The 13,429-nt window shown below is 38.8% G+C and overlaps 1 protein-coding gene across 1 annotated transcript in view; it reads left to right on the top strand.

Moving 5' to 3' along the window:
- Nucleotides 1-13,429, top strand: part of cfap54 (cilia and flagella associated protein 54) — a 199,772-nt gene that overhangs the window by 14,667 nt on the left and 171,676 nt on the right. Inside the window, exons 12-16 of the mRNA XM_039760566.1 lie at nucleotides 5,018-5,126; nucleotides 6,108-6,199; nucleotides 7,914-8,051; nucleotides 9,650-9,800; nucleotides 10,853-10,923. Of these exons, the coding sequence (XP_039616500.1) occupies nucleotides 5,018-5,126; nucleotides 6,108-6,199; nucleotides 7,914-8,051; nucleotides 9,650-9,800; nucleotides 10,853-10,923 (561 nt within the window). The remainder of the gene's footprint in view (nucleotides 1-5,017; nucleotides 5,127-6,107; nucleotides 6,200-7,913; nucleotides 8,052-9,649; nucleotides 9,801-10,852; nucleotides 10,924-13,429) is intronic.

Here is a 13,429-nt window from a genome sequence, read left to right on the forward strand (position 1 = left end):
TTGTCAGATATCAAAGTCGCCATCAAAAGGCGAGTCGTAGCCCAGCGTCTGAGTGTCATATGAAAGTTTATTAGGGAACAGAGAAAAAAAAATAGGCACACAGTGGGAAAAAAGCATGAAATGTCAACTTTAATCTCTAAATTTCCACTTTAATCCTGTAGTCTGCGGTGGGCTGGCACCCTGCCCAGGGTTTGTTTCCTGCCTTGCACCCTGTGTTGGTTGGAATTGGCTCCAGCAGACCCCCGTGACACTGTAGTTAGGATATAGCGGGTTGGATAATGGATGGATGGATGGATCCTGTAGTTTATTTTGTCATTAAAGTAGAACATCATAAACTTCATCTTAAAATCGTTTAATTTACTAGTTTCTCAAATCCCATCGTAACTAAAGTAGCACGTTAAATGCTTTGTTTTGTATTTGATCTTCTAAAGTGGTGCTTGAAAGTTTGTGAACCCTTTAGAATTTTCTATATTTCTGCATAAATATGATCTAAAACATCATCAGATTTTCATTCAAGTCCTAAAAGTAGATAAAGAGAAACCAGTTAAACAAATGAGACAAAAATTTTTGTGAGTGGCAAAAGTATGTGAACTTTTGCTTTCAGTATCTGGTGTGACCCCCCTTTGCAGCAATAACTGCAACTAAACGTTTCCGGTAACTTTTGATCATTCCTGCACAACTGGCTTGGAGGAATTTTAGCCCATTCCTCCGTACAGAACAGCTTCAACTCTGGGATGTTGGTGGGTTTCCTCATATTAACTGCTTGCTTTAGGTCCTTCCAAAACATTTTGATTGAATTAAGGTCAGGACTTTGACTTGGCCATTCCAAAACATTAACTTTATTCTTCTTTAACCATTCTTTGGTAGAACGACTTTTGTGCTTAGGGTCGTTGTTTTGCTGAATGACCCACCTTCTCTTGAGATTCAGTTCATGGACAGATGTCCTGACATTTTCTTTTAGAATTCTCTGATATAATTCAGAATTCATTGTTCCATCAATGAAGGCAAGCCGTCCTGGCCCAGATGCAGCAAAACAGGCCCAAATCATGATATTACCACCACCATGTTTCATAGATGGGATAAGGTTCTTATGCTGGAATGCAGTGTTTTCCTTTCTCCAAACATAACACTTTTCATTTAAACCAAAAAGTTCTATTTTGGTCTCATCCGTCCACAAAACATTCTTCCAATAGTTTGTCCACGGGATCTTTAGCAAACTGCAGACGAGTAGCAATGTTTTTTTTTGGAGAGCAGTGGCTTTCTCCTTGCAACCCTGCCATGCACACCATTGTTGTTCAGTGTTCTCCTGATGGTGGACTCATGAACATGAACATTAGCCAATGTGAGAGAGGCCTTCAGTTGCTTAGAAGTTACCCTGGGGTCCTTTGTGACCTCGCCGACTATTACATGCCATGTTCTTGGAGTGATCTTTGTTGGTCAACCACTCCTGGGGAGGGTAATAATGGTCTTGAATTTCCTCCATTTGTACACAGTCTGTCTGACTGTGGATTGGTGGACTCCAAACCCTTTAGAGATGGTTTTGTAACCTTTTCCAGCCTGATTAGCATCAAAAACTCTTTTTTCTGACGTCCTCAGAAATCTCCTTTGTTCGTGCCATGATACACTTCCACAAACGTGTTGTGAAGAGCAGACTTTGATAGATCCCTGTTCTTTAAATAACACAGGGTGCCCACTCACACCTGATTGTCATCCCATTGATTGAAAACACCTGACTCTAATTTCACCTTCAAACTAACTGATCATCCTAGAGGTTCACATACTTTTGCCACTCACAAATATGTAATATTCGATAATTTTCCTCAATAAATAAATGACCAAGTATAATATTTTTGTCTCGTTTGTTTAACTGTTTTTTCTTCATTTACTTTTAGGACTTGAGTGAAAATATGATGATGTTTTAGGTCATATTTATGCAGAAATATAGAAAATTCTAAAGGGTTCACAAACTTTCAAGCACCACCGTATGTGCTCTATGTGTGTGAATCACTACATGCTTCTTAAATGGGCTTTCTCTTCCTCCGACAGGACACAGAATCCATTACATTCGTGATATTACAATATTTAAATACTGTGATGTATAGATGATATCATTTTCATAATGATATGAGTTAAAGCTGCGTTTCTCAACCTTTAAGTATTTGTGACCCGAGTTTTCATAACAGTTTTAATTGCGCCCCCCTAATGTTTTTTTGAAAGGAGCCCACTAATACCAATTTGTTCTTTTTAAATTAATGATGCATGTATATCATAGATGCATATTTTATTATACCTACTTAACTTTTATCGACATTTATCTAACTCTCATCTCATCATTCACATCTTCGCGCCCCCCTTTTTGTTACTTCGTGCCCCCGTAGGGTGTCCCGCTCCACAGTTTGAGAACCACTGAGTTAAATCATGTTATTAAACATGGGAACACGGTGGCACAGTGATTGTTCATGCCTCACACAAGATGCTTGCTGCGCCATGCGTGACCTTCAATGAAATACTTTATTGCAGTAGTACTGTCTCTTTCAAACATACTAACCTCCAATTCCTGTCCTTACTTTTCTTTCTCCAAATACCCAATCGCCACACAATCAACTCTGTCATAGACGTAAAGCCATCTCTAAGCTGAGAACGCTGATTCTTCAAAACTTTTAAGGAACATTGAAATATCTTTGTAGTACATGTTTAATTATTCTATCCTTCTATCCTTCCAGTGTCGCGCCAGCCCCAGCAAGAATACAGCAGGCAGGAACAATCTGTGAATGGAGCACCAGCTCCTTGCTAGCGCTGCAACACTGTGTCCTCACATGTTTGTTTATTAATAATATACATTATTTAAATTAAGTTAAAGTTTTATCTGTATAATATAATAAACATATTTGGCTGCAGGGTGGCACAGTGGAGCAGTGGGTAGCATTACTGCCTTGTAGTTATGAGTCCCGGATTCGCTTCCCGGGTCCTCCCTGCGTGGAGTTTGCATGTTTTCCCAGTGTCTGCGTGGGTTTCCTCCGGGTGCTCCGGTTTCCTCCCACAGTCTAAAGACATGCAGTTTAGGTGCATTGGCGATTCTAAATTGCCCCTAGTGTGTGTTTGGTGTGTGTGTGTGTGTGCGCGTCCTGCGGTGGGCTGGCACCCTGCCTGGGGTTTGTTTCCTGCTTTGCGCCTTGTGTTGGCTGGGATTGGCTCCAGCAGACCCCGCTGACCCTGTAACTAGGATATAACGGGTTGGGTAATAGATGGATGGATATTTTGTTGCATTTCATCTTAAAAATGATATCGTCATCATATATAAATACACGCTTTATCAAGTGGCTCAGGTCGTGCAATATTATAACTGTATCGCAAGTTTACAATGAGGTAATTGTACTTATACCTACAAAGCGTTCTACAAGGAGCACTTGATGGACTGATTGAGTGCATTTATAGTTCTTGGGATGAAACTATTTCTGAACCGCGGGGTCCCTACAGGAAAGGCTCTGAAGCATTTGCCGTATGAGTGCAGTTCAATAGACAGCATGACTGTGGCAGTGTGAGCTAGATGCTGTACAGCATACCGATAATTCTTTTTCCAGTGTCACAATAATGAGACATACTCAGATAAAGGTTTGGGGCAGCCGCCCGTATATTATCTGGTATCCTGGCTGCAAAGTCGTTTTTTATGAAAATAAACAACACTGATGTGCATACAAACGAGTCCAAAACAAGACTGAGGATTTAGGGAAGAGGGACAGGCTTTTAAAGGGGAAGACAGGAAGTGAGGTCATAATGATCAGGCCCATGTTCTTTAGCCATTGGTTCAAGCCCGGGTGTGACATCAACGGGGCCGGAGCCAGTAAGGTCTCCTTCCATTGGCTCGGTCCCGGAAGTGACGTCAAGAGAGCCAGATGGAATCTCCCGGGAATGGTCTACAGGAAAGAGAGAAAAAGAGTCAGTGCACTCTGCCAGTTCCCGGCATGCCTGAGAACTGCCATCACTCAAGTCCTTTAGCTGCCTCACATGCGCACATGTGTGACACCAGTCAGCTGCTGTAGAGCTGTGATTCCCCACTCAGATACAGTGATATAAATACTCTGAGTGGTGCAGTGAGAGTAATATGGAAAAAGATGATCCTCTGTGGCAACTCCTAACAGAAGCAGCTGAAAGAAGAAGAAGGTGCAGTGAGAGTAACAACGCTAAAGCAGCTATGGTATTTAGAATAGTTTGACCATTCTGTGGACCATTATATTGTTACAGGTTAATTACAATCAGATGCATTAAACTAATAAACAATATTCAGTTAATTTCAGTGTATTTATAAAGCCGCGTCAGGGATGTGGATCTAAAAAAGAAAGGTAAACCACACTGGAATAGTAGCACTGCTTTGATGCTGGGTGCCACCAGTCTGCAAAACCGAGCGCAGAACTTGCGTACGACAGGGTATGAGCTATCGTGGACATGTGCGTGGCCTTACGCCAAGTTTAGGTTTTATACATCGCGATTTGAACATGGAAACGTTCTTACACAACATTTCTGTGTGTACGCACTGCTTAGACATGTGGCCCCTGATCTCTGTCTGTAAGGAGTTTTCATGCTCTGCTTATGTCTGCTTTCTTTTTTCCGTGGTTGCTTTGCTTCTCCTCTCATGTTCCAAAGAATAGCCTGTTAGCGTTATTGTTTGTTCCATATTGGTCAGGGATGAGTGTTTGTGTAAGTGAATGTTTGCTAATGTGGACCATCACACTGTCCAGTGCTGGTTTTTGCCTTTGTGGCTGATGCTGCTGAGATAGGTTGGCCTTAACTGAATTAATCAAATTTGAAAATAGGTAAATAGGGGTGGTTTCAGTAGTTAATCCCTTAAAATAGGTGTAGCCAAAGCAGGCATTACCTTAACAATGTTTTCTTTTCTACATGACCACACTGATCTGAAAGCCTTTGCAGTTTTAAATATTACTGGTTTTCCTTTTCGGACAATTATGGTTCAGGGCCACCCTGAATACTTATGCTCTGCTTTTTCCATTATATTCTTTAGAGCTTCAAAGATCCAGTGGCACAGAAGGAAAGACAGGACCTGACTCTTCTTCTTGCCGTGATGCCACTTCTATCAAGCCAGAAGCATTTCCGAGGAGCGCCATCACAAGGTGAGTGAGAGTGGGATGAAGGGGCCAGCCTTCCACGTAGTTTCTTAAAAAGAGAGTAAAAAATCTCTCAGGCTCTATTATAGCTTACTGACATCACATCTGTAGGCAATATACAAACCTTATGTGTGTGAATCTGTGGAGATATGTTCTCCCATGTGAGGGGTATGCAAAAACCTGCTACTGCAGCCGAAAACTTTGGTAACAACCAGAAATATATATAAACTGGACCAAAATGGAAGTCAAAGGATGTGGTCAAAAAGACAGGAAAGAGTTCATAGCTAGAGATTAAAACAAAGAAGAGAAAATAGAAGCTTTTGATATTGCATGGCACTAACCTTTTGTACAGTCATAGCAATTCTGGTCATCCAGACAAGCAACCTCCTAGTAACTAAGAAAATAGAAGATACAAAGTGGTGGTACCCACACTGAAACCAAAATGGCATTGCTGGAGAATATTATTCATTAAGAGCATTTATAAAAAAAAAAAAGCACTGAATTTGAAAAGGCTGTTTAAATTATTTTAATTTGCCAAAGAATCCTATAACAAAGACAGAAGTCATGTTGCATAATCCACATGTCAGTTATCCTGTGATATGTTCACAAATACAATACAGCTGTATCTTTTTTAATAATAATAATATATAAATGCTTCCAGAAAACACAAAAAGACTAAAACAAATGAGATTGCTAAAATTATTTTAAAAAGCAGTGAAAAAATGTAGAAGTGACAAAGCCGAGAATGTTAATATCAAAATTATCAAAATGTTCAGTGTCATTAATCTCTAAATATCAAATGTGGTAAAACAGACAGCATCTGTGCCCAGGCATATTGTTTTCTGGAATGCACAGTAGTGTGTCAGTCTCGCACAAAGAAGCCCACCATTGTAACATTTCATAGAAAAATTATGTTGGTTTAAGAGGCTGAAGCAGCCGATCACACATGCTTAATTTTTTTCTATATTTTTAATTTCTTTTTAACAGACAAAGACAGGACTGGAGGCCAAAACTACAGATCAGATGATCTTCTCCACTTGGCAGAGACTCTGTACTCTGTAATATATGCACCAGTGCCGGTTTGTGTCATTTTAATTTAATTACAGTAATTCATCTCCTATCTCATTTTTCTATGATCACTTGCATCTTATGTATCTTTTACTCTTGGCTTCTTATATTACTACAAAAACGTACTCATTGTCACTTCTTAAAACTTGTGGACATGAGTTATTACTTTGTTTTCACATTTTGAATTTTGCATGGAACGCCTGTTCTGTTGTCATGCTGACTGTAACTTTTACAGATTGCTACACTTCAGATGACTGTGTATAATCTCAATAATATAATAGATATATAATCTCATCATGAGTTTTGGTTTTCCACACCTCTGTCATCAGTTGACCATAGTTAAGCGATAATGTTAATCGACACATACTGTTAGCTTCCATTTATGTTAATCAGTTTGAAACTGCACTGTTGCCCAGTCTGTTTAAACAATCCTTAATATTTATATGTATTAGTAACGTTAGTACCTTTGAACGTGTTACTGAGCACTGAGTCTCAGTTAAACTGAACTGAATTACATTTCTATAATGGAAGTTTTAGTATTCTTGTCAAACTAGCATGTTCAAAAGGACAAAACTCATTTGGATCAGGACAGAAGAGGTTTATAGGAGTGCACAGGGAAGAACGCTAATAATGCCAGGCAAGAGTCAAACATAAAAGCCACTAAAGCGTAAAGCAAAAAATCTAAGTCAAAAAGATGAGAGCAAACGTTTACTAAACTAATGAAAATTCCAAACCTTAACTAATTTGCGCAATGTGAGGTTTGTTAATGTTTTACTTTATGTCCAAAAACCTGAACACAAGTAAAATTAAATAGTTACCATGTGTTGATTTCATAAGCAGTGTCATTGTTCGGTCAGGTGCTTTGCAATGGACATTGTTACTGTAAACAATATAGTTGTGACCATAAGAAAGAATGAACAAAATTGACAATATGAATGAAAGATAGAAAATAAAAAGATAAATGTAAAACAATGACATAATTGATAGAAAATAAAGCACAAAAATGTTCTCAGCCTCAACTGTTAGAGTCTAGCTGGTTTGTGCAGACATTAAAGATGACCATGTAGGGTCAGGTAAACAAAGTAAGTCTTGACATGTTCGACAATAAAACATTTCATTTTAGCTCATTTTTATCAGGTTACTGTTATAACCTGTTAGGACCATCTTGGTGCCGCATACTGTTTGCACTTTTGTCTCTTCCTTTCACTTTAATGATTGGGCGGGCCAATGGGATACTTTGTATTTTCAGATTTTTTTTTTTGGCACTATGCGTTACGTATCTTGAGTTAATTATTCTCAAGTGAATGGTGAAGCATGCTTTAGATAACACATTTGTTTAGTGTGATTTGTTATAGTTCGTTTTTTTCTTTTAATCAAGCTCTGCATTCTTCCATATTTTGGCATTTCTGAGATACATATTGACTTTGTAAGTTTGTGATTGGGCAATTGAAATTACTTTATAAAGTTCTCATCAAAAAATATAGCTATTGGGGTGAGAATATAATTTTACCAGGAACTGTTCTATTGCCAAAAAATATCTACCTTCTAGTTTAAGGAAAGAACATTTGATATCAGATTTGGAACTCATGTGTTGGTATCATCCTTCTTGGACTACTTCTAATGTTTATTAACACACAACTCCGATTGTGTCTAATGGTAAACATATTATATTAGCCAGGCTCCTTACACTGCCTTACTAATTTACTATTCTGTCTCTACTTTTAGGGTGTAAAGCCAGATCAAGATATTGTTGTGGATATTGTAATGCTGCTGTGGCAGAAATGCAAAACTGTGTTTCAGCGCATGCAGTCAGGGGCAGCTGATTCAAACTGGCACCTTGTGAAAATGGAACACTACTGCAAGGTCATTTTTCTATTCTTATGCATTCTTTCTTCCATCTTCAGTTCGGTCTCTGTCCTAACTTCTCACCTTGTTTCAATCCCATTTTATATGCTGTTGTTTTTTTTTATATATTTCCCAAACCCCTTTCTTTTGTATGCTATTCGTTCCCTCTGCTTAACTGTCACTGTCTTTTTAATTGACTGGTCAAGTGTAATGACCACTGTATAAAAGCAAGATACATAAGCACACACACACACTCACACATATATACTGAATATATATATATATATATAAAATGTGTGTGTGTATGTGTGTATATATATATATATATATATATATATATATATATATATATATATATATATAGACCGATAGGTGCCGCTATAATGCGCTAACCTGACACAGACAGACTCTAGATGCACAAGTACAAAAAGTACACTTGATTTATTTATTTACAGTGACCCCAACAGCCCAAACACATGCTTTCCTTTCTGTTTCTTTTCTCTTTTTCTTTCTTTATCTCTCAATTCTTTTCTCTCTTTCTCCTCCACTCCTCCTCAGCAAGCTTCGTCCTCCTCCTCCTCCCAACTCCTGAGTGGTCTCTGCTGACCCCTTATATAAGGCACCCGGTAATGCTCCAGGTGTCGGATGACGTAATTCTGGCAGCACTTCCGGGTGTGGCGGAAGAGCTGCTCTACAGGGCTCAGCAGCAGTTGTAGTACCCCCTGGCAGCACCCACAGATCCCAACAGGGCTGCACCAAACTCCAACTCCTATGAAGCCCTATGGGAGTCCGAGGCACTGCTGCAAACCAGGGGGGTTGCCATCTAGTATCCTGGGGGAGGTAATGTTCTGACCACATCTCTTCCCCTACTCCTTCCAGTGTGGAGGCGTCCCAGCCAGGCAAGGACCCCAGCTGTCCATGACATATATATCCATCCATCCATTTTCCAACCCGCTGAATCCGAATACAGGGTCACGGGGGTCTGCTGGAGCCAATCCCAGCTAACACAGGGCACAAGACAGGAACCAATCCTGGGCAGGGTGCCAACTGACATATATATAATATATATATTTTCTTTTATGCCGGACCTGGGAGAACTTTTGGTGCCACATCATTGCACTCTGGAAGCACTTCCAGGTCGTGTGGAAGCCTTTCAAAGAGTGAATAGCAATCTCCTGCAGCCCCCCTTCAACCTAAGAACCCCAACAGGTTTGACCCATGAGACTGCAATCCTCAACCTGCCTTGCTGGTATCCATATGGGTGTTCCACCAGTGGTATGCTACCACTTTGTGTATTGTGCAAAAAAATTGCCCCAGGGAAGCAGACACCATCTGTCCTTCTCATCTTGCCTCCCTTCTGGGAAAGACACCCGCATCCATCCTTGTAAAGATGACAGTTCATCCCTGTCCTTCCATTGCAGCCTTCCTTTCTGGCAAGGTGCCAGCTCTGATCCTGGTTGGGATACCAGTCCATCCACCATGGCACTTACAAAATATATACATGTACTGTATATAAGTAAAATGTTTGCAATGACACTTACTAGCTAAATAATACAAACAAATAAGCTAGACATCTTCCTTGTCCTTCTGCTTGACCTGATGTCATTTCATTCCAGTGGGTGCAGATTCTGTGGTTGATCAATGAAGTGGTAAGCCGTGGTGCCATCGAGGAAATTGATCCCATCATTGTGGCAGAATCTGCCTTGCGGCTGGTGATGGAGCTGGAGAACAGTGCTGACAATGGGGAGAATCCTACAGTAGGAAGAGGTTGTCTGTATTATATCTAGCACTCAGTCACACTTAGATACTGCCACAAAGACTATGAAGAGTGCACAGTCCAACAGAATAACATTTCATATGTGTGCAAGGAGCTTTATAGAAGCAATTTGTTTGGTCATATTCATGTTAGCAACTGTTTTTGGCTTGTTTGAATATTTAGTGTGCCACACCTTCATTTTAGAATCACTGCAGTCAAATAATGGTTGCTAAGGTTGCTTAATGCACCACCGTTCTCGACATAAAGACTAGCTTATAAATTCCAGTGATGACCAGTAGCCCTTTGTCCAAGATTACAGATCTGACTGGTTTAGTAATCCAAGGTCTGATATTCTGGTTTATGATTCATAGGTTTCCCATCTCAACTTGATTCTCTGTCTTAGCATTTTTCACTTCAGTTGTATAGTAGTGCTCTAATAAACAACTCCTTGCCATTTGTGTTCAACCACAATAAGGGCTTAGCCCTCCACAAATTAGAGTCTCTAATTTCTTTGTTAAAAGACATGTACATCTTCTGGTCTGTTGTTAATTGTATTTTAGCAGTTGCTATCTTTCTGTCTTTTTAGCAACAGACTATTTGAAGGGGCTAGCTGAAAATAAAAAGTCATACAGTCAGTGTCCATTGTTGCAGTCCAACCTAACTGTTTAAGGTTTTCATGACTTGCATAACAATTTAACTGTAATAATTCACATAATAATGGCCAAATGTGGACCACTGTCATGCTTCACTTATTGTCCAACTAACTAGATTATGAAAACTCAGCATGGAGGTTAGAGAATGACCTCAAGGACAGTAAGGTAGCTCCATGTTACTCACAGAATCAAAAACAATTAAATCAGTGACTGGCATGGACAGCTTTGCATTAGCAGTACCTGGTGGGTTGAACATAAGGTGAAGAGGAACAAGTAATCACTAAGTGGCTAATACTGATGGGATGGGAAAACTAACATCCAATGAAGAGCAGATTTTAGTTTATCTACTGTTGGAACTCAACAGGAGTAACAAGGAAATAATTAACTTTCTATTCTCCCATTATCTTCAGAAGATGTTCTGCAGAATGACACCCCAGATGAAGAGAATACCACTAGCTCTGAGACTTCCTACATACTAAAGGTATGGGACTAATGGATATCATACTCTTCTGTAGCATTCAGTCATTACTTGTTAAGTATTCATTCATTAACAAAGTGTGGTGTTGAAAAAAATATTTAAGGAATAAAAGGGAAAAAAAGCATGTAAAATATATTTATTTATCTAGCCGGCTCTGACACAAATATATAAATATTGATTTTTTTAATATGTCATTAGTATATTTATAGTGTACTAAGTATTGGATTGTAGCACAAAAAAATTGAAAATGTCTTGGTAACCACAACAGATAGAAACTGACACAATACAACTTGTTTGCAATGGCTTATGGGTAGTTTTGAACTTGCACAGTGCAGCACTCTGCTATTAGAGTAGTGAAAGGCAAGGTCAAATGAACATGAACACTCTGCTGTGGGATTGTCTGTTCTGGCCTTTAATATTTTTGAGTATGTTTTTCCCATTCTTTATTCTTTGTATCATTATAACAGTGATGAGAGCACACTGCTGTTTTCTGAGTGTGTTATTGGATGGGCTACGCCATTTTGTAGTGCATTCATGAGCCAGCCATCTTGTTTGTGGTTGCTATGCTTGTTATACTATCATGCTCTGTTATATTAGATGGTAGTAACCAGTAGCTTGTAAACTAAAGAATAACTAAAGTAATAGTTAAGGAAAATGATTCACATTAGTCTGAGTACTTCTTTGCAATTAACCTTTTGACTATGATTATGCCTTTTTGTTTTGTGTGCAACACTCGCTTTTCTTTGCTTCCTTTTCTTTTTCTTGTTCCCTGTTCCTTTTTGTTCTTTGTGTTTCCTGGCTTTTTACTGCCATTTCTTGAGCCATTTAATATTTATGATTTGTTTCTCATTCAAAGGAGGTATTATGACAATATAAAATGTATTGGAAAATCATTATGTAAATGCTACACATTATCTTCTGCAATTAAATTTGCTTGTGTATTTTCTTGTTCAGAAATCTTTTAGTTTTGTTTAATTTGCAATTTCTATTACTTACTGAGTTTTAACTTTTAGTATAACAAAAATAATGCACTGTTATAGTTCTTGTTTCTATAGGGAAAAAAGAAATGTGAAAATAGCTAATCTGACTAAACACTCAAACACACACAATGTGACAATTTAAAGTGACCTATTAACATAATTGACACATCTTTGGATTGCTTAAAGAAAACTGGAGTTCCAGAAAAAAAGATCAATACAAACACACAAAAAACATGGAACTATCACATAGCACTCTGGAGTTGTAAGGCATTAGCGCTAACTGCTTGTCCTAATACTAAACATGACAATTGACTTTAAATTTACATAGAACCTTTAATAGTTGCATTGTTAAAAAATGCAAGTCATCTTCTTTTGTCCTTGAAAAGAACACAATGCTCTTTCTCAGTGCAAATAGCAGATACTGAATAAAATAAATAAGAAAGGGCATCTATGAGTCAGAAAAAGAAACAGAGAAAAGCATTGTGGCACTGTCAGTGATAAATAAAAAATAAATTAATCACATATATATCAAAGGATGAGTCTTTTTAAATGTAAAAAGATTTCTTTTATATTTAGAAATATTGTGGGCGGCACAGTGGCACAGTGGTAGCGCTGCTGCCTCGCAGTTAGGTTCGCTTCCCAGGTCCTGCCTGCATGGAGTTTGCATGTTCTCCCCATGTCTGTGTGGGTTTCCTCCCACAGTCCAAAGACATGCAGGCTTGGTGTGTGTGTCCTGTGTTGTGCTGATTCCCTGCCTGGGATTTGTTCCTGCCCTGGGATTGGCTCCAGCAGACCCCCATGACCCTGTGTTGGGATATAGTGGGTTGGATAATGGATGGATGGAAATATTGTATGGCAGTAGGTATTTTTTAAAGTGGTTACCTTTATGAAGTTTACTTCACATAGCCGACTGACTGCTGCCCAGGGCTTACATTTTACGTGTAATAGAAAGTAGGAATGCACTCCATTGGGTTTTGTGGAATGAAAATTAAGATGAAAATATTGTTAAAAAAAAGTAAATAAAATAATTTACATTATTTCCAGTTAATGTTTTAAAATGTTTTAATAAAAAATGACCAAGCTTAGTTTAGTCATTTCTACATTAACCTTAAAATGTACAAACTGTGAAATATCAGCTCACTTAATCAGGCTAGGAGTCCAGTTAAACAAAAAGTAACTGGTTAGTTGGTTAGAATAAAAACCCGGAGCCACAGTGGTTCCCCAAGACCGAGTTTGTGAACCCACTGAATTACTGAATACCAAGTGTAATGAAAGAGACAAAGAGATCATAAATCTTTGGGGCACCCAAAAACTAACCCAATATAAAGAAAAAATGAAACACAAGTACAAAATGCATTAAACGGCAAAAGAAAATGTCATATCGATGTAAGTCTCAAAGTAGACTGCTCAAGAGCTTCTGGTCTTATGCACTCCTGGCAGGAAGAGGTGGGTCCAGGCAGGCAGAGATGGCTGTCAATCTTCCAGTCTGCAGAGAGAAGAGAAAAGGCACCAGTCAACAGTGGTGAGGT

This window comes from Polypterus senegalus, chromosome 8 (assembly GCF_016835505.1).
Source record: "Polypterus senegalus isolate Bchr_013 chromosome 8, ASM1683550v1, whole genome shotgun sequence".
Classification (NCBI taxonomy): Eukaryota; Metazoa; Chordata; class Cladistia; order Polypteriformes; family Polypteridae; genus Polypterus; species Polypterus senegalus.